The sequence below is a fragment of the Sarcophilus harrisii genome, chromosome 1 (genome assembly GCF_902635505.1).
Source record: "Sarcophilus harrisii chromosome 1, mSarHar1.11, whole genome shotgun sequence".
Taxonomy (NCBI): Eukaryota; Metazoa; Chordata; class Mammalia; order Dasyuromorphia; family Dasyuridae; genus Sarcophilus; species Sarcophilus harrisii.
This window is the reverse complement of record NC_045426.1, coordinates 604,205,792-604,227,584: the sequence shown is the minus strand read 5'-3', so window position 1 is coordinate 604,227,584 and position 21,793 is coordinate 604,205,792. Positions and strand designations below refer to the sequence as shown.

The 21,793-nt window shown below is 35.9% G+C and overlaps 1 protein-coding gene across 1 annotated transcript in view; it reads left to right on the top strand.

Moving 5' to 3' along the window:
- SAMD12 (sterile alpha motif domain containing 12) overlaps window positions 1-20,976 on the top strand; it is a 479,641-nt gene extending 458,665 nt beyond the window's left edge. The window contains exon 5 of the mRNA XM_023496464.2: window positions 20,237-20,976. Within this exon, the coding sequence (XP_023352232.1) occupies window positions 20,237-20,259 (23 nt within the window). The 3' untranslated portion in view covers window positions 20,260-20,976. The remainder of the gene's footprint in view (window positions 1-20,236) is intronic.
- The last annotated feature ends 817 nt before the right edge of the window (window positions 20,977-21,793 follow it).

Genomic DNA, 21,793 nt, shown 5'->3' with positions numbered 1-21,793 from the left:
AATTAAAATATCCCCTCGAAAGTAAGTGTTTGAGGACAGATGTACTGGGTTTTTTTCCCTTTTGTTTCTTTGTTTGGTTGATTGGTTTGGGTTTTTTAATCTCTGCATCCCCAGCACCTGCACAGTGTCTAGTATCATGGTTGATATCAATAAATATTTATTGAATTTTTTGAAATCATGTTCCTAGCTCCATCAATGAACTAGTTGTGTGATTTTGGACAGTCAGTTAACAAACATCTTTTAAACACTCAGTATGTCCCAAGTATTCTGCAAAGCATTAAGGAAACAGTCCATACCCTCATGATCTACATTGTAATGTGCATATGCCCATGGTAGGCACATGGTTCCCTACTTGCTACCCAGTCCCCCAGGAAACACTTTTCAATCAAGAGTAGTGTCATTTACACCACTATCTCTGATTTATATCACTCTTTATTGCTTCCACAGATTTTATCCTAATAGCAATCCAGGAGAAACAGGTGGAACAGGTGTTGTTAACAACATCTTATGAATGGGGAAACTGAGACTTAGAAAAGATTAATGATTGAGAGTCAGACCCAAGGAAAGAAAGCAGGTGGCTTACTAAATATTAGTTCATTGCTATACATGGGGAAAAAGGAGATGAATGAACAATACTAATATGAACTCACATTTATGTAGGTACCTAACAATTTACATTACACATTTTACAATTTACAATATACAGCATAAATGCATAGTAAATGGAAAGTAATCTTAGAGGGTGAGTTGTGGAAACCTAGAAGTGCTTTCTGAAAAAAAGATGATAATTGAGCTGTGTCTCAAGGAAGTCATTGATTTTTCTTTAAACTCGGGCAAGTCATTTAAAACCTTTGAGTCACAATTATTTCATCTGTGGAATATTAGGGAGTTGGACTTAAATGACCCCCATGAAGACTTTTACACATAATCTTATCCAAAAGGCTGAGAAGCATTCCCATGATGACTTTTAATTTGACCTTCCAATAGCTAGTTGTGTGACCAAAGTGGAATTAATCTAGGATCATAAGATTTAAAGTTGAAAGAACTTTAGAAATCATATAATTCAAACTCCATTTTTAATATAAATAAAGAATCTTAGAACTAAAGAACTGAAGTAACTTTTTTGAGATTATACAAGTCAATAATAATATCAGTGAAGAAAAAGAAGGAAGAAGAAAGAAAAAGGAAGAAGAACAAGAACAAGAAAAAACAACTAGCATTTGTATCAATTTAAGGTTTTAAAACTTTCAACAATTCTGTGAGGCAGGGTTTTATTATTTTCTCCAAATTTTCTGATTAGAATGAGCAAAACTAAGAATTAAACCCAGAAGATCTGCATTGTTCCAAATATCATCCCCATGTTGTGGGATTGTTCTTTGTCTTGTAACACCAGCTCTCCACTATACTATCAAGCCCCTAGTCTATTCATCTATAAAATAAGGATGATACATATGTCACCTTACCTTACCTATTGTTATAAATTATAAAGCAACTACATAAATGTGAGTTTATGTGAATACAAGCAGTTCATCTCCTCTTGCTTATATGTAACATAAAATAGCACTAACTAAAGATTTAACAGACCTCCTGTTTTTTTTTTGTTTGTTTGTTTTTTAACCTTGGCTCAGTGAATCATTAACCTTTGCTGAATCTCCATCTCCCCATTCGGAAGATGTTCATAATAACATCTGCCTCACTTGCTTCTCAGTTTGCTGTTAGGATAAAATTTGTAGAAACAATTTGGAAATTAAAGTATTGCACAAATGGGAGGTATTGGTGACTGTGGTGTTAACGAACAATTCTTTGAAAAGTAATCCCTAAGGAGCCAGGACAACAGTAAGGAAGTTCACTCAAGCCAAAGGCTTGAGTGTCTCAACTTGTCCTTGAGAGGATTTGGGATGAAGAGAGAATTCTAGCATTTTACAGAGACTGCATGATCCTATGTATGGAGCCTTTCCCTCCCTACAATTTAGAAGGTGGGAGCAAGGAGTTCTCCTAAACAAGAGGTAAATATGGCATAAACCCTGCAAAATGCATGCTGTATAATTTTAAATGTCATAGCCTCAAACATCTGGGCTACATTACCTGAAGTCCCATTAAACTTCAACTCCATAACTCTACATCAAACTTAGTAAACTACAGGCTCCCAGTGGTGGCCACCAGCCAACTTAAGCAATTAATCACCAGGGTCCCCAAGCAGGTTTGCAACTCATGCCAAGTAGCTTCTTTGAGGGGTAACCTCGTATACAAAAGAAATAGCCCCATCCACAGTTTCATAGCAGCTTGCTTTGTACCTTTGCCAACACTGAGAAATTATCTGTTATCATTAAGACATCCAAGCCTTGTAACTTTTTCCTCAATGGAAATTAGTAAGCACCAGCTTTGCGAGGATTCCCCAAACCTCATTAACTCTCTTTGCTCCATCCTGAATGAAGGCTGGCTAATCCAGTTCAGACAAAAGTCCTACCTTCAGAAATTTTTCTGGGGAGCTCCATTTGAGCCGTCTTCTTTTTTAATTCTCTGGAATGTGTGAATAATTTTCTTTTTCCCTTATTCCTGCTGAAAGGACAAGAATCCACAGTAAGTCTTGGAGGTTGTCTTCCAGAGGCTTCTGATTTTTGATAGAAACACCCCAAGGTGAAAAGTGCTAGGAACAAAAGAATCCTCTTCTCATAAGCCTGTAGTGCACAATTTTACCAGTTCAGAGAGATTTGTGTAAACAAGATAATCTTTTACACTTCACAATATTTATAAAGCTTCTCTTAATTATTATTTAATAGACATAAAGCAGAAGATTGAGAGTATGGTCATGATGAGGAATAGACAGAAAAACAAGGCTTCCCTGGATTAAATTTAAAATAAATGACTTTCCACACATAAACACATGAATGTGAATGAAAGAGAGAGAGAGAGAGAGAGAGAGAGAGAGAGAGAGAGAGAGAGAGAGAGAGAGAAATGAGAAAAGGATAAATGAGAAAGAGAGGGAAAAAAGGAAGGGAGGAAGAAAAGGAAGGAGGGAAAGAAGGAAGAAAAGGAAGGAAGAAGATAAAGAAAGAGAAAGAAATAAACAAGGAAAGATTTAAATAAAGGAGACAAGTTTTTAAGCTTCCCTTTTTCCCACTCTTTCTGAGTCCTACTCTATTACAAAATTCATTTTAATTATCATCATTACACATTGATATTCATTCAGCTTACAGTGTCCTGGACATTGAACTAAACAAAAGATAGTCTTTCTTTTGGAAGACTTGCACGTAGAATACAACACAGTATACCAGTATCTTCGTACAGATAGTGGAAAACACAGTTCTCAGGGAATCATTACAAAACTTTAAAGACAATGAATATTAACTCTTTTTAAGGAAAAAGTCAAGGATTTGACATTAGCCAAGTAAGGAGGTCTTGAGCAAGACTATCATTTGAGCCTTTGAGCTCAAATCTTTCTGTCTACTTATTCCACTAATCATTCTTTCATTTTCATCTTCAATCTGTCTCTATCTTATTCTATCTCCTGCTCTCTCTTTTTCCTAATTTCTCTGTCTCTGTTATCGCTCTGTCTCTCCCTTTTTCTCTCTCGTCCCTACCCCAATTTTCTCTCTCTCTCTCTGTCTCTATTTCTCTGGATGTGTCTGACAGTCTGTCTGTCTGTCTCTCTCTCTCTCTCTCTCTCTCTCTCTCTCTCTCTCTCTCTCTCTCTCTCTCTCTCTCTCTCTTTCTTTTCTCTCTCTCTCCCATTCCTCCTTTCTCCCTCCCTCCCAGCCTAAAAACTTTCTCTTCATCCTGCTATCCCTTCCAAGTGTTTTCCTATATCACTCCTTCCCTTTAGTGATAAATTGTCTTAAAAAGGGAGGGGGAAGTAGGCTACATTTATTGACCTCACTACTTCACCACCCACTGATTCTTCAGCTATCTGTAATCTGACTTTGATCCCTAGTGTTTTACTGAAATTTTTCTCTCTAAGGTCAGCCATGACCTTGCAATTATCAAACCCACTGGCTTTTTCCTGGTCATTTTCCTTGAACTTTCTGCAACATTTGATATTGCTGATCATTCCCTCTTTAATACTCTCTCTTTCTGTGGGGACATTGTCACACTTCTTTTTGCATTTGACTGCCTGATGATTCCTTTACTGTTTTTTCTTTGTCCTCCCATCTCCTTTACAATCCCTATGATGAATTTGTGTGTTACTATACTGTGAATGAATAGATGAAGCATTTATTAAACACTTACAATGTGCAAAGCCCTGTATTAAGGCTGGGAGTATAAATAGAGGACTGGGGCAGTCCCTGCTCTCAAGGAGCTCACATCCTAATTGGTAAGACAACACAAACACACATAGATGATTTTCAACTGCCCTGTGGTCTTTAGGGTACAGAGTCAAAGTAGATGTTTCTTATTTAATGTCATATGTAATGATAAAGTCATATCCATTTCTGATGTAGAACCATTTAACAATGCTCAAGGACTTTAATAGCCAAAAAAAATTCCTTTTTGAGTCTTTGGTAACTGTGACTGTAAAGCTTATAGTAAAAATTGTCATCTCCAGTATGATGGCCAAGGGCACTGACTGAAATCACTGATACTCTAAAGGCTCTTGGGTTCAAGGTCTTGAGTTATTTCCATCAGATTGTGAAGAGAAATGGTGATCAGGGTAAGTACTGATATATGTTCTCCCTGTTAAACTCTAGTGGTTCCCCATAACCACAGGGATCAAATACAAAATCCTCTGGCTTTTAAAACTCTTCTCAACCTGGTCCCTCCTATTTTTCCAGTCTTTTTATATTTTACCTTCTCTTAGGTATTCAACAATCCAGCTACTCACCTGTAAAATTAGAATATTGAACCAGATGATCTCTAAGGTCTCTTCCTTTAAAGTGCTAAGTAATATTAGAGAGTAATCTCTAACTCAAATTCCACATTTGTTTTAAATTTATAACACTCATTTCCTTGGACTGGTACTATTCAAACTTTTGTTTCTTCTAATGAAATCTTACAAATTTGATTATGTGTTCTCCTAAATAAAGCAAACAAGAGGAATGAATAATATGTTTTAGGATTGGGAGGGAGGAACTGGACATTGGTTTGAAACCCTTAATCTAAGAAATCAGAAACAAACAAAATAAAAAACTAGAAAAAATAAGACTTTATGCATTAAAATCAACTGTTTAATCTGCCAAGAAAATTAACTTTTGGGTTGGAGAAAGGGGATTTCTAGTTCATTTGGATTAAGCTTTAAGAGCTATTAAGATATTACCTCATAAGATTCAACATTATTTGGACAAATAGAGGGAACATTAATTACCCTAGGGATGAAGCAGGGATTCTAGAATTGCCTAATGGTGAGCGTCTCAGACATTTTAATGATTTCAAAATGTTGACTTGATAACTGGAATAGAATTGCCATCCTTCTGTCCAGTGTATAACAGGGCAGCTGAAGTTATCACTGACTAATTGGCTATATAAATGACTTCCTGCTAAGAACATCTGAACTTATATCTCTCTTCTCATGAAAATGTATGATCTTCTTCCTCACATAGTGCGGGTTGGGTGGCATATTATTGTAACCAAGCAAATCTCACCATTTTCCAGAAAATGCTCTTCCACAGAATTCAAAACTGTGTCACCTCTAAGTAGAAGGATACTGGCTCATCAAAAATGTTGATACAATTCAGAAATTTACTCATCTGTATCTCTGATCCATATTTTCTCTTTAGAGGTTTTTTGTCTCCCCCCAAATCTTAAAGTCCTCAAAGGTGAGAAATATATCTCCCATTCTCTACACACAATACACACAATACTTACACTGTAATTGAGCACGTAATAGATGTTCAATAAATACTTATTGATTGACCAACCTTAAAACTTAATCAACAAATATTTAGTTTTTTCTGTGTATCATGTGTCAAGCATTAAATGCATGGATTATAAAGAAATGCAGTCCCTGCTCTCAAGAAGCCTATATTCTGATGAGGGGACAAAGGGTAAATAAGGTATTTGCAAGGTACATACAAAGTTGATAGTACATAATCTCAGAGGAAAAAAGAGAAGTAGTTAGGGAGATTGGGAAGGACCTCCTGCAGAGGTAGAATAAAAGCTGAATCCAGAAGGAATCCAGTCTACAACAGTGAGAAAGGAGGACACTTCATGTGTGAGAGACAGCTAAAGCTCAGGTATGAAAAGGGAGATGGAATGTGTGAGGCACTACAACTAGGTCAATGTGGCTGGATTATTGAGTGCATGGAATGGTGTCAAGTATAAGGAACTTAAAGATAGTTTTAAAAAAAGAGGAGCTGATTTAATGTTAAACTTCAACACTTAAAAGATCAGTCATGTCATTCATACAAGTATTCCACAATTTGATGTAACTTATATGTCACCCATATAACTTTAGTGGGAAGTTTCATCAAAGCCATTCTTCTTGAGATGGTCTCATTTTCTAGAGCTTGTTTCTGCCTAGCAAGGATTTAGGGTTATCATCAGTCACGACATCAAGGGACATCATGTTTATTTCACTGAAAAAATGAGCCTGATTATTCTGGGATTTAAGTGAAATTTTGGTTGGCCATAGATTGGGCACTTTGGATTTTTTACACCCCAATAGACTTCCTATTCTAGTGTTTTGTTTATTGTGAATGTAAGAAGTAAACAAGCATTTTCTTAATTTAGTAAAACAGAAAAAGGCTGATTATACTTGAAATTTCAAATCTATTGTGTACTACTTGCTATTCCTTTTAAATATATAGTGGTTACCATTTGCTTTTGTTATTCTCTCAAATATGGATACCATCACACACACACACACACATACACACACACACACACACACACACACACACACTTATGTGTATACATAAAATCATTCTCTCTTTCTCTCTCTCTCTCTCTATCTATCTATCTATATATATATGTATATTATACATATATATCAATTCTTTCTTTGAATGAAGATAGCATTTTCCTTGATTTTGATATTTACAATATTGGTAATTTACCAATTTACAAAATTGGTAATAATCAAAATTAGTCACTCAAAGATGTTCTTAAAACAATATTATTGCTACTCCATGCATTATACTGTATAATTTCTATAAGAAATGATGAGCTTGATGTTCTTAGAAAAACATTTATAGAATTATATGAAATAATGAAGAATGAAATGAGTCAAACCAAAAGAACATTGTATACAGTATTCTAGTATTTTGTAAGCTATAGCTTTATACCTTAAAATCTGACCCAAGAATGGACGATAGGCAAGCTTAGCATATGACTTTTCTGTCTTATTCTACAAAGCAAGCAAGTGGCCTGGATCCTAAAATACTCTAAATATTGACATCCTCATTTATTTTCAAACCAAATCTGTTCTTATCTTTGGAATATGAACTCCTTAAGAATAAGAATTTTGGGGGGTATTTGTATCCCCAGCATCTAGCCAAGTACCGTACATAAAAGGCATTCATTGGTTGGACATAATGATAAATATTAAAAACAAAAACTTGAGTATAGAAAAAAGAAATTGTTGGTTATGGAGTTAAAGGACATAGGCTTAAATCCTATATCTTCCATCTATGAAGTACAGATTTTAGTGAAGTCACTTAACTTTTCTAGATCTCAGTTTCCTCCTATCAGATGGGAAGGTTGAACAAAATGATTTTCAAAGATCTTTCCAGATTTAAAAATACAGTCTCATAACATTAGAATCCATAGGTACATAATTTAAAATGTTGACTTCCAATTCACTGCTGGAATAGCCTGTAAATTTCGCACTGGTCCATAGGTATAAAGTAATTCAAATTTGCTGGATACTGGGCTTCTGCTGTCTTTGTTACCATTTTGTTTATAGCTGTTAAGTCCATAGTAACACAATCAAGGACTCGTTGATCAAAACCATCATGGAACAGAGAGTGCAGCACTCAGGGAAAGAAAATGGCAGTGTATAAAGGGATGTCACCAGAACTAAGAAAACTAAATGAGTTATCCTATGTATATGTTATGAGATTGGTAGCAGGATTGTTTTATTTGTGCCTGAAGCCTCCTCAGCCCCATTGTCTTTTATCTCCTATCTAATTCCATATATATTCATTCATTCATTGAGCTTGCCTGTCCAAATTCCAGTTTGATTCATAGAGCTATATGTTGTATCTTTTTAACACTAAAAATGACATCAGGTTTTGATTACATTAAATATAAAATCAAATAAAATGAACAAGAGATGAGTTGAAGAGAAAAATTGCATAGAAAATGAAACATCTCTCCTATAGAGATAAGTGACACTATGGTTTCATGTTATTGTTATTTTAAGGCTGGTTTTTTAAAATAATATTTTATTACAGTAGATAGAAATTATACCTTAGAGTCATTCCTATCTCACTGAAGTCCCTCTGTGACCCTGCATGAACCAGTTAAACTCTCAGCATTTACAAAACAACTCTTAAGTACATAGGAGACAACTGGTGTAATTTCCTCATCTGAGAATTTCCTATACCAATTAAATCTCAAGGTCTAATCCCTATTTGTATCATCTTAGACAAGGTGAGTATTCTCAAAGTGTGATCCAGGGACTGCTAGAGATCTCTAAGATCTTTTCAAGGGGTCTGAGAGGTCAAAACTATTTTCCTACTAATAAAGGCAATTTAATTTAATTAGTAAATATTGATAGATATAACCCATGTGCATAAAAACTGTTTGGAGAGTCCTCAATCATTTTTAAGAGTTTAAAAGAGTCCTGAAACCAAATAGTTTGAGAACCAGTGGACTAGGGTATGTGAGAACAAAGAAGCTGTCACCCTCTAGCCATGGAAAAGATGAAGATTTGAGAAGTCTGAAATATCAATGTAATAGTAACATTCACTGAACCAGGCTATTTCTCCAGATTTATAGCATCTTCTCTTCAGGGCTCACTAAGCTGTTGATGAACACCCCACCAGCCTTCATAGCTCCCTGAAGGGAAGGTAGATAGTCAGCATCATTCCTGACTTTGCTGATGGGACCCAGAGAGCTAACTTTTCGACCCTCAGACTTATTAGCTAGGCTATACCTCAAGCTTTCAGAATGTGCTTCTCAAAAATGATGTAAATTTTTATAGCCAGTCATGTATCATTTGAGACCTGCCCCTGTGACCTAAAACTCCAGTTGTTTGACAGACTGTTGAATGCTAAGAATACCTCTCCCTCATCCTTCTCAATAGAACGCACACAGTACAAAGTGGAAAGGTCTATCTTTGTTTGGACCCTATGGGATGAGGCTGAGTCTACACCATATTTCTTTCTTCTTCCCAAAAGACACCACTTCAGTACCATGTTGGAAAAGGAAAGTAGCAAAGCTGGAAACTGAGCTCCAGATTTCATTCTCAGTCACATGGAAGGCTGTCTTCTGTCCTAAGAATGAGCATATTCCCATCTTTCAATCATTCTAGTATCGCCTTTACTTATACTGAAGTATCCCTTTATTAATTGGAAGATAGGTGACCCAATGAATTGAGCACTATTATATTCAGAAAGAGTTCAAATCTTGCCTCATATATTTATTAGGTTTTGACCCAAAACAAGTCATATAATCTTTCTCAGTCTTGAGTTTCCATTCGTAAAAAAGAGAGAGAGAGAGAGAGAGAGAGAGAGATAATAGTAGCACTTACCTTCCTGAGTTTTTGTGAAGCTAAAATAAAATCATATAAACAAAATGTTTTGTGAATCTTAAAGTGATAAATTAATGCCAGCAGTTATAGATATACCTCAGAGATATTGTAAGTTTAATTCCAGATCACACAGTAAAGCAAATATAGCACTAAAGTGAGTCTCACAAAATTTTTGGTTTCCAAGTGCATATAAAAGTTATGTTTATACCATATTATAATTTATTAAATGTGCAATAGTTTATGTCTGGTGAAAACAATATATATAATTTTTTAAAATTTCATTACTGAAAAATCTTAGCTATCATCTGAGCCTTGGGTGAGTTATAATATCTTTGCTTGATTGGGATGGTTGCTGACCAATCAGGGAGGTGATTGCTGAAGATTGGGATGGCTATTGCAATTTCTTAAAATAAGACAACAATGAAGTTGGTATATCAATTGACTCCCCCTTTCACAAAAGATTTCTCTGTAGCATAGAATACTGTTTGATAGCATTTTACCCACAGTAGAACTTCTTTCAAAATTGGAATCAATCCTCTCAAACCCTGCTGCTGTTTTATTTATGTAATATTCTTCAGTACTGTTGTGTCTCTAAGAATGGAGAGGCTGAGGAGAAAGAGAGAGGCAGGGGAACTGTTGATTTTGTGAAGCAGTCAGAATATACACAACATTTATAGATTTTATTTGTCATATTGTTTAGGCTCAGTTGTTGAAGCCCCCAAACAATTACAATAGTAATAGCAGAAATCATTGATCACAGATCACCATAATAGATATAATAATAATCAAAAAAAACTTTGAAATATTGTAAGAATTACTAAAATGTGATACAGATATGATGTGAGCACATGCTGTTGGAAAATGGCACTGATGGATTTATTTGAAATAGGGTTATCACAAACTTTCAATTTGCTTAAATGAAAGGAGGGAGAAAGGGAGGGAAAGAGAAGGGAGAGAGGAAGAGGAAGAGAAGGGGGGAGAGAGAAAGGGAAAGAGTAGGCTTCCATAGGGTCTATCAGAAATAAAAGGGTCCATAGTGCAAAAAATATTAAGAACTCCTGTCCTGAATTATGGAAGTTGAGGGAACTATAAACAGAAAGCAGAATAAAGCAAAGTTCAATAAAATGAATTATGCCTATAATATCTGGAGAAGCCTAGAGGTACACATCCTTTTAATAGTGGTTTAACTAGTTTTTTGTTGATTTCCAAAAATATTTATTAAATGTTTATGTATTATGTAGTATACTAGGTAATTAGGGAGAGAAAAAAGATATAGAAACATAGATATAAATTTATGGATATCTGGATTCAAGTCCTATTTTTGATTCAGCCTGGCTGTGTGATCCTAGGCAAATTACTTAACCTCTCAGTGTCCCCAGGCAATTTCCTAAGTCCCTAAATTGCACAGAATGTGTCAAACTTTATTCTTCTAGCTACTCAAAATCTTATATTGATGGACTTGTGATTTCCTCAGTAAAGGGAGTTCCCAGTGAGGAACTTCTGAGAATAATACAAACTCTTTGTAGCCTTCTCTGCTATTTATAGTCTTTGGAAATTGTCTGGGACTCAGAAAGGCTAATATATTAAAGACTAAATCCCTGTCTCTGTGTTTTATTCTGTTGTTCGGTCATTTTTAAGTCATGTGCCTCTTCATGACCTTATCTGGGGTTTGTTTTTTTTTTGGCAAAAATACTGAAGTGGTTGGCCATTTCCATCTCCAGCTCATTTTCCTGAGGAAATGAGGAAACTGAGGCAAACAGACAAGTGACTTGCCTAGGGACACACAACTACTAAGTATCTCAGGCCAGATTTGAACTCAGGAACATGAGTCATCCTGACTCCAGGCCCGCCACTCGATCCACTACCTGCCTCCGTGAATCTTATAGTCATTCTAATAGGGGAAGCACTTGATCCAACTCAGGAGGCCTGGGTTCCAAACCTAGCTCTCTTCAGTCTTTTGAATTCCAGTTTCTTTCTCAGAAAACTGATAGGAATATAGCTGCTGCTGCTCGCTTTTCTGTGTCGTGGAGAAAGTACATCTAGCACACTATATAATGTATGTTGGTATTAGCAGCAGCAGTCACATCATCATCATCATATAGAAGGAACTACTAGAAACTCCCCAAAAGTGCTATTAGGTACCTAGGGGATCAAGAAAGGCTTTGGGGTACAGGTAGAATTAAAGGAGTAAAAATTCAACTGGTGTGATAGAAGACTTCTAGTAAAAGTAAAAGCATGGTGAGCCTGGAGCAAGTCCAGGGGAGAAAGGTAGAGTGTGACTGAATTGGATATACAAGGAGGCTTCAGGAAATTTATTTGGTTAAATGTTGAAGAAAAGGCTTGACATACCTAACCTATATCAGATTGCTTACTGTCTTGGGGAGGGGAGAAGTAAGGAAGGGATGGAGAAAATTTTAGGACACAAAGTTTTACGAGATTATCTTTACATGTATTTAGAAAAATTAAATACAATTTTAAAAAAAAGAAAAGGATTGGCCTCTAAGAATTCTGCTTTTTGTTTATAGTTCCCTCAACTTACATAATTCAGAACAGGAGTTCTTAATCTTTTTTGCACCATAAACCCATTTGTTTCTGATAAACTCTATGGAAGCCTATGCATCAACTGAGCTATGTAAAGGACTCTGCAAACTTGAAAATGCTATACGATAGCACTGTTTAATGGACCCACTCTCAGAATTATTATAATCATTTGGGCCCCTTCTCAGAATATTTTTAAATCCAAACATAACCTTCCTTATTCTGCCCACATTGCCTGAAGGCCAGGGTTCTTGCCTTTCACCTCTCTGCCAAGGGTCTCTAGCTCTTTAATGGGGAATAAGGAGTATCCATTTTCTGCCATTGAACTCAAGCCCCAATAACTATGTTTCCTCATTTTTAAGGATTTCTGGAATCCCAGTTCCATTTAAGCATGTAATAGAGTAAAATAGTTGGCTTTTTCAAAGTGATATTTACCCCAAAGACATCTAGGTAGCAAAATAGATAGAGTACTGGACTTGGAATCAGAAAGATTTGTCTTTATGAGTTCAAATTGGTCCCAGATACTTATTAGGTGCATGATCCTGGATAAGTCACAATCCTGTTGGTCTTCATTTCTAAACATGAGCTGGAGAAGGAAATGGTAAACCTCAGTATTTCTGCCAAGAAAAGAGGCCACAGAGTCAGACCCAACTGAATACCAATAGGAAGAAAATATATACACATTTTCTCCTTTCCCCCAGAACTTGGGGAACATGATGCTCCCTTTCACCACTTCAGTGTCAAGGGAATGAAGAGGGATTCGATTCATATATTAACTCAGTTCCTAAGTAACATAGTCTCACAAAGTTCCAGAAGACTTGAATGTATGTTAGTACCCTGAAAGTTTTTCAGAATTACCATGTAATCTAGCATCTACTTCCAGCTTGAAATTCTGCTTCCAAACTAGCCACAACTTTTGTTCCCAGGTTCAGAAACTCTATCTCTTACGCCCTGAACTGAAAAACAAATCAAAATCCCATGCCATTTATTTGGGTTAAGGCAAAAATAAAAATACCCATCAATGGAACCACTAGACTAGCGATTGATTCTATGCAAGAAACAGCCAGAAATGCTGGGTTCTCATTAAAAAACTGAACCTCCAGTCTCCATATGGTACAGAGACTATTTGGACAGTGAGATAGAAACAAAAAGATTTTCCTACCTATGTGGGCCAAGAGTTATTTCTAAAGGAAGCTTCTACAATTGGAGTAACTGGTCGTCAGTAAGTAGCCGTCACCTGTAATCCTGTCATAATATTCCTTTTTTTCCCACATCTGATAAAATGAAAACATGTACCTATATATAACAAGACCAAGGAACAGAATTAAGCAGCTTGTAGAACAAAACATAATGAAAACAGAGATAAATGTGGGGGATGGATTACTTCATTCTATTCGACACTTATAGAATACCTATGTGCTTTGCAGTCAGGCCTTATTTCTAAATAAAGATTTCTCTTCGAATCCATAAAAGTTGTTCCCCCTTTGATCTCCCTGAGGATACTTGGGATTCCTTTTCTTCTACCCTTATACAAACTCTCTTTAATATTAAATCCATTGTAAATAAAACTAGATTTGGCACCCCCACTGTCCTCTTCCTGTTCCTTTTCCATCCTTGATCATATCTTCTACCATCATCATATTTTCCCTAAATCCTTTAAGTACCCAATGCCTTCTTGCTTTCCTCTGCCCTGTCTGTGTCTTTTAAAGTAAATTAGTTTTCCTTCAATAGGCCATTTTGCCTACTCTTCTACCACCTATGCCATTTTAAACCTTTTCTCTTACTGGGTCACCATGGCCTTAGAATTCTTCCAAAACTGATCAATCTGCTGATTATAAAACCCTCTGTACTTTATAGGGGATTGATCCTGTCTAGGTCAGCAGACACAGTCTTATGGTCAGAACTGTATTCAAAGCTTTTCCATCAAGGAAGAACTGTCAGAACTAACATTTGTTATTCAGTAGTTTCATTCATATCCAACTCTTCATGTCCCCATTTAGGGTTTTCTTGGCAAAGATATTAAAGTGGTTTGCCATTTCCTTCTCCTGCTCATTTAACAGACAAAGAAACTGAGGCAAACAGACTTAAGTGATTTGCCCAGAGTCAAACAGTATCTGAGACAGGCAAAATTTTGTCAGGTCTTCCTCACTGTAGATCCAGCATTCTATCCACTGCACTATCCATAACTAATAGAATCAACATAGTCTTTAAGAACTCAAAGTAATACAGCACATGTAGGAATTTATTTTACATGTTGATACCAAATTGTTACAAAGGTTTTGTTTTTCCCCAACATCCCCTTTCCTCATGAAAGGGAAATTAGGAGAAATTAAATTTTTGTTCATTGGAGCAAAAATTAAAATTTTCTATAAGAAAAAAATTTGAAGAATTCATGATTCCATAAAAGCCAGGATGAAGAATCAAGAGGTTTTTCAATTCAAGAAACAGTAAATTCTTCTCGAGTTAAACATACTCAGCATGGTAGAGCAAATAGCAAGCTGGTTTACAAGTCAAAAAGATCTGAGTTCAAATTTCCATCTCTAACCTACACTAGGTATATAAACCTGGTCTAGTCACCTACCTCTCCATGCTTGTGACAGATAATATATAGATTTTCACTGATGGAAAGGTATTTCCTCATTGAGAGTTTCCTATACCAATGATATCAGAGGTGCAATCCAAAAAGCAGTTCTTAACTCTACATTGCATGCAAAATACTATGCAATGTTTTGAGGATACAAAGTCAAAAATGAAACAGAAGTTCTTAAAAGTCCATGAACTTTTAAAAAAAATTGATAAATATTATTTTTTAATTTTCTTTTATAATCTTGCATATTTTCTTTTATGAGTTTAAAAACATTATCTCAAGATGACTATAGGATTCACTACAGTGCCAGGAGTCCATGACACAAAAAAATGTTCAGAACTCCTGGCTTAGATGATTATAGCTAACATTTATATACTACTTACTTTGTGCCAGATACTATGCTAAGTACCTTATAATTATTTCATTTGATCCTCACAACAACCCTGAGAGATGTGTTATTATGATCCCCATTTTACAGATGAGGAAACTGAGATATGTAGATGTTAAATGACTTGTCCAGGCTGCACAGCTAATATGTATCTGAAGTTGGATTTGAACTCAGAGTTACTTCTTTCTAAATACAAAGTCATTTTCAGGTGAGGGTACTAACAGTTGAGAGAATTGAGGAAGGCCTTTCATGGAGAAGTAGCATTTCAACTGAGCCTTGAAGGGAACCAGGGATTCTAAGAGGTGGAAGTAATGTAGAAGCCAGTTCTAGGTTGGAGGATGGAAGACAGATAGACTATGGAAAGACACAAAGCCTGGAGATGGAAATATCACTACAAGAAACAAGTGAGCCACTTTGGCAAAAAAAAAAAAAAAAATGTTTCAAACTTGTTAAAAGCAAAAAAAGGTAGAAATTTGAGACACTGAGGGGGTCGTTCCGAAATTATACCAAAAGGGTGCTCCCTTACTACATCACTGTAGGAATAAAGCCTCTCTTGGGACAAAGTATATTGTCTAATTGTCTGTGTAAAGAAGGAAGCCATTAGAGGTATCTGGTAAGGTCCTGTTACCTTCTGCATTTATGGACCTGTCATATGTAGGGGAAAATCTGTATTCTTATTAAATCCATAAAGTGAACTAGCAAGACCCAATTGGTCCATTGATATAAAGGTAATCAGAGTGTTTTCGGGGTTCATCAATACCTAAGGAGAAATGTTCTGCAAGTAACCACAGAGAAAAAAGTATCTAACAATTGAAGTATGCCTCAATTAAGTTCAGGAAACATGAAAAGGAGATTCGGTCCTTCCCATTTTCTTTAAAAAATAACTTTTGGGGCAGCTAGTTGGTGCAGTGGATAGAGCATCAATCCTGAAGTCAGGAGGACCTGAGTTCAAATCTGGCCTCAGACACTTAACACTTTCTAACTGTGTGACTCTGGGCAAGTCACTTAACCCCAATTGCCTCAGCAAAAAAAGAAAAAAAAAGAAAGAAAGAAAAAATTAAAAAAAAACTATCAGACAAGAAATGATACTATAAATGATCCCTTAACTCATTAAGCCAGCAAAGCTATAATGTGACACTATTGTGGAATGACATAATGCCTCTTTTATATTTTAATATTTATTTTATTATTATTTATTGTTTTATAATGACTATTATTTCTTCTTAATTTATTCTTAACATTCATTTTTTTTAATTTGAGTTCTAAATTCTCTCCCCCCCACCCACAGAGAAGGCAATATATAAAGCCATGTAAAACATTTTTCAATATTAGTCACGGTTTAAAAAAAAAAAGTAAGTTTTTTAAAGTGTGCTTCAATCTGCACTCAGAATTCATTATTTCTCTCTCTCTCTGGAAATGTATAGTATTGTTCATAACGGATCCTTTGGAGTCATCTAAGTCTTTCACAGTTGATCATCATTACAATATTGCTGTTATTGTGCACAGTGTACTGGTTCTGATCATTTCATTTGCATTAGTTCATATAGGTCGTTTCAAGTTTTTCTGAAATCATCCTGTTTGTCATTTCATAAATCCCAATCCTATGCTGCCCAAATGATGGGCATCCCCTCAATTTCCAATTCTTTCATGATGTCTATTTTAGAGAAAACCCCAGTTAACTTTTTCCCATGTAGCCCCTTTCCCCAAGGAGTCCTAGCCATAGGACCAGTTATGTCAGGGGGACTCATCCAGAGGGCATCTTCAGGTACTTCAGACAGGATTCTGTTTCTAAAAACCAAACAGCCGATTTGGGGAGGTGGAGGAGAGAGGTGGCAGCCAAATATTCCATGACCCAATCAGCAGCAGAGAAGATTCTCCATCCCCACAACTTGACAAAAAGCACAGGGCCAAGCAAGATCCAGGATACTCTGTGCTACAACCTAGTCCAGAGATGTTGCTCTATGACATTAAGAAAGTAATTTCTACTCTCTCAGTCTCAGTCACTTCATTTATGGTACCACTCTTTCATCACTAGGCAATACACAATTTTCGTATCACCCACAACACACAAGCCACAGTATGATGCCCTACAATCATCAGAAAGAGATTAAATGAAGTGTTGTTTAGAAGTATATAAAAATGGCTAAAATTCTACAGATTATTTTATTTTGGGGTGAGTCTTTAACCATATAGAAAACAGAACTATTTATAAAAACACACCCTATCCCAAAGAGATTATAAAGAAGGGAAAGGGACCTGTATGTGCACGAATGTTTGTGGCAGCCCTTTTTGTAGTGGCTAAAAACTGGAAACTGAATGGATGTCCATCAGTAGGAGAATGGCTGAATAAATTGTGGTATATGAATATTATGGAATATTACTGTTCTGTAAGAAATGACCAACAGGATAATTTCAGAAAGGCCTGGAGAGACTTACACGAACTGATGCTGAGTGAAATGAGCAGGACCAGGAGATCATTATATACTTCAACAACAATACTATATGATGACCAGTTCTGATGGACCAGGCCATCCTCAGCAACGAGATCAACCAAATCATTTCTAATGGAGCAATAATGAACTGAACTAGCTATGCCCAGAAAAAGAACTCTGGGAGATGACTAAAAACCATTACATTGAATTCCCAATCCCTATATTTATGCACACCTGCATTTTTGATTTCCTTCACAAGCTAATTGTACAATATTTCAGAGTCTGATTCTTTGTACAGCAAAATAACGTTTTGGTCATGTATACTTATTGTGTATCTAATTTATATTTTAATATATTTAACATCTACTGGTCATCCTGCCATCTAGAGGAGGGGGTGGGGGGGGGGTAAGAGGTGAAAAATTGGAACAAGAGGTTTGGCAATTGTTAATGCTGTAAAGTTACCCATGTATATATATCCTGTAAATAAAAGGCTAGTAAATAAAAAAAAATAAAAAAAAAAAAGAAATAAAAATACACCCTAAGGGTTCTAGACAGCCATGATTTGATTTGTCCTTTTTTAAAAGAATTTGTTGCGACAGAAATACTGAATATTATTTTAAATTGTATTTTTCTTATGTCTTATGTGATCTTGGCTTCTCAACTGTTCCTCAAGGACAGAAATCATATTATGTCTTAGATTTTGTTTTATTTTGTTTTTCTACCATCCCCTCAGTGTCTAGCCCAAGGCTAAGCATATAATTGATTTATAAATATATATATATTGATTGACTGATCCGGCTAATCAGAAGGAAAAACTAAGAAATCCAGGAAATGCCACCCAAATAGAAGGAGGGAATAACCTTAGCTTTTTTTAAGGAAAAAAAAAAAAGTTATAATCTTACAATTGGGCGTATACTCCAAAGAGGTCAAAAGCAGACAGAGAGAGTTGCTATATATCTATCAAAATATTCATAGCAGCTCTTTTTGTGGTAGCAAAGAACCAAAAACAAAGTAAGTGCCCAGTAATTCAAAAACAGGACAAACTATAATTAATTAATGAAATATTAGTGGACAGAAATAAATAATGGCCATAGATTTAATAACCATCTCCATTCTGAAGACCCTTAGATCTAATCTAGTCCCAAACCCTCTGTGAATTTTTTATCTCTCATCTGCAACTTCCTTTTAAATGATTGAACTGGACTCAAAGGTACCTAAAATTCAATAGGTCCAAAATGGAATTAATCATCTTTTCCCCCTATTCCATTCCCCTCACCTACCTTCCCTTTTACTGTTGAAGGTAGGAATCACTTTGGATTTCTCACTATCTCTCATCTCCTATATTTAAGCTGTTGCCAAAGTTTGTCAATACAAATACAGGTCAAATACAAAATGCTCTATTTGGCATTCAAAACCCTTCATAACTTAGCTGCTTTCTACCTTTCCAGTCTTCTGATATTTGATTCCCCTATGTGTATTCTGAGATTCAGTAACACTGTCCTCCTGGCTGTTCCTCAGACAAGACTCTCTATCTCTCAGTCCAAGCATTTTCTCAAACTGTCCACCATGCCTAGAATGTTCTCCCTCCTACAATTTGCCTACTGACCTGTTGGCTTCCACCTTTTATGTGAAGACTAACCCAATTCCTCATAATTACTGCCTTCTTTCTGTTAATATTTACTATAAGCTCCTTGAGGGAAAGAACTGTCTTTTGTTGCTTTCTCTATCCTCAGCACTTAGCATTGTATTTAATATGATGGTGCTTTGTAGGCACATAGTAGGTGCTTAATAAATATTATTGATTGATTGCTAAAGAAAGAGAAACAAGACATGTTTGTGAACTGGTACAAAGGGAAATCAGGAGAATGATATTCATAACATAAATGAAAAACATACTAAAAGGAAGAAGTAATTAAAAAATCTTTATGGTCCCAGAGTACAAAAATCATATCCCCTTCATCTGAACAAGGCAAGTAGAAGAACAAGGAAAAAATGTTGCATCTTCCAGCAGATATTGTCACTATATGATTGTTTCTGTTATGGTTTGTTTGAAAAGAGAGTTCTGTTGGACTTTATTTTCACAAATGACAGTGCTATTAAAGATATCAAAATTTTGTTTTAAAATATGAATTAAAAGTTGCCTATTGTACAACTAAAATGATTGATAATGAAGTAGCAATGGATGTAGCAGCAAGCTGAGAAGCTCTGGCATGGGGCTTCTGTTCTTTTGATTATATGTATCACTGGAGGGTTTTCCCTCTGAGTGACAGTATCTACCCTCTGGTAGGAAAACCCAATTTAACTGTGCACAGAAGCACATCCCCACTGCCTGTCCCAATCTGATCTCCTTCCAATTGCTTTATTAATGGAAAGAATCATGGAATTAGATGTGACTACTAAGATTGAGCTAGTCCATCCCCTGCTTTCAGAGTGGAGTCTGCATCCCCTCAGGAAGATAGCTATCTCCCCTGTTCTTACAGCTCTCCAGGGAAATTTTTATAGAGTCTCTGTCAGAGATCTCATTCTAGTATTGAGTGCCTTTACCTGGAGCTCAAGGCACCTGTGTTTCAATGGAATAACAGTATTTTAGATCCTGAAAATATGCAGATTTGTACAATGTGAGATAAATGACTTTCCTGATTTCTTTTTCATTTCTTTTGCAGCCTCAACAGAGGGTTCTCCATAATCATGATTAGCCTCTAAAGCTGCTGTCCTGCCAGTTGATATGAAAGTGGCCTCTCCCTCATGAAAAGCCAAAAGAACGGCAGTGCCACAAGATGACTTTGGAGAATTGAAAGATTAACTGAGCTCCAACCACTCAGTCAAGATGATGGGTTTGGGAAAATCCTGGTTTGTCATGGATTTAAAATGTGGTACATCATCTCCAGTGCTAATTTGTTCCAAGTGGTCATTGACAGACCATTAGCTGGGAAATTGCTTCCAGTTTTCATCACTGTGCATAACTTGAGTTCCTTTCGAGGGATTCTCCGTGCCCTTCACTAGAAGTCCCATTTTAGCATGGCAACTACTGGATTCTTTTATTATGTATGCAGATGGCATGATGTTTTAGGAACCATTACAACAGTTCTGCGATCTCAGTGGAAATGTTCAAATATTACACCCTGATAGGAATGTAAACATGTCTCGTATCTGTTAGTTATGCCGTCTAAAGGTATTCCGTTCAACTATTAAGCACTTTATAGGTGAGCTCTACACAAAAGAATTAGCACGTTCTGTATATGTGAAGAAAAAAAAAAAGATGTTCTTTTTTCTTATTTTTTTTCCCAAAATCTTGTTCTATTTCTAGGCTGAGATTGTCCAAGACAAACTCCACTACTTACATATCCTTTGTGGTTTGTGATATCTGGGTGTAGATATGGTCGTGGTACTGTTAGATTTCATCTCATAACATGTTATTGGAAGACTGTCTTGATCCTAGCCAGAAAGAGAAGAACATGGGGATAGTAGGCAAACCATGGTGATTTAAAGACATTACCTATGATTTTCTTACACCTAGATGCCCTCATGTTGCCCACAAATATAAACATGCTTATCTGTCCATTGTGCTACTATAAACTTTCTTTTAATCACTAGAAGCAGAGATCTTGAAAACAAGGAGTGGGATTTCATTTTCATCAGCAACCATGGGTCAGTGGGTAATGAAGGGAAGAGATTTTGGTCGTGTCATGTCATGGTTCTTGCTTCCCAGAAAATGTTACAGAAATATTCATAGGTACCATTACAACAATTCTGCAGTCTCAATGGAAATGTTCACAATATTATACCGTTAGGAATGTAAACATGTCTCATGACATGTTATGAGCCTAAGAGATTCGTGACTCCATATTAGAATCTTTTAAAACAAAAATTACAAAGTAAGTGATCCAACTGTATCCCACCAAAAGCAGATGGGAGTCAGTCCCCAGTAAAATGTTTTTTTTTTATTTTATTCCTAATCATCCACCAATTAGTGCTTTTTTGCTATTCATTCCCCAATTAGTGTTTTTTCTGCTATTTTATTGTCAATATTTCGGGGGATATTTTTAGTTGTATTTGAACAAAATCCAGTGATTTCAGTGATTAATCCTTCTTAGAACATGGACCCACATAGACCAATATTACTTAGCTGATCCAGATTTGTTTTCTGAAACCTAAAAACCACTATTTGACCAGATTCAAGGATCTAGTAAACTTTATCTCCAAGGGTTGACACATGAATA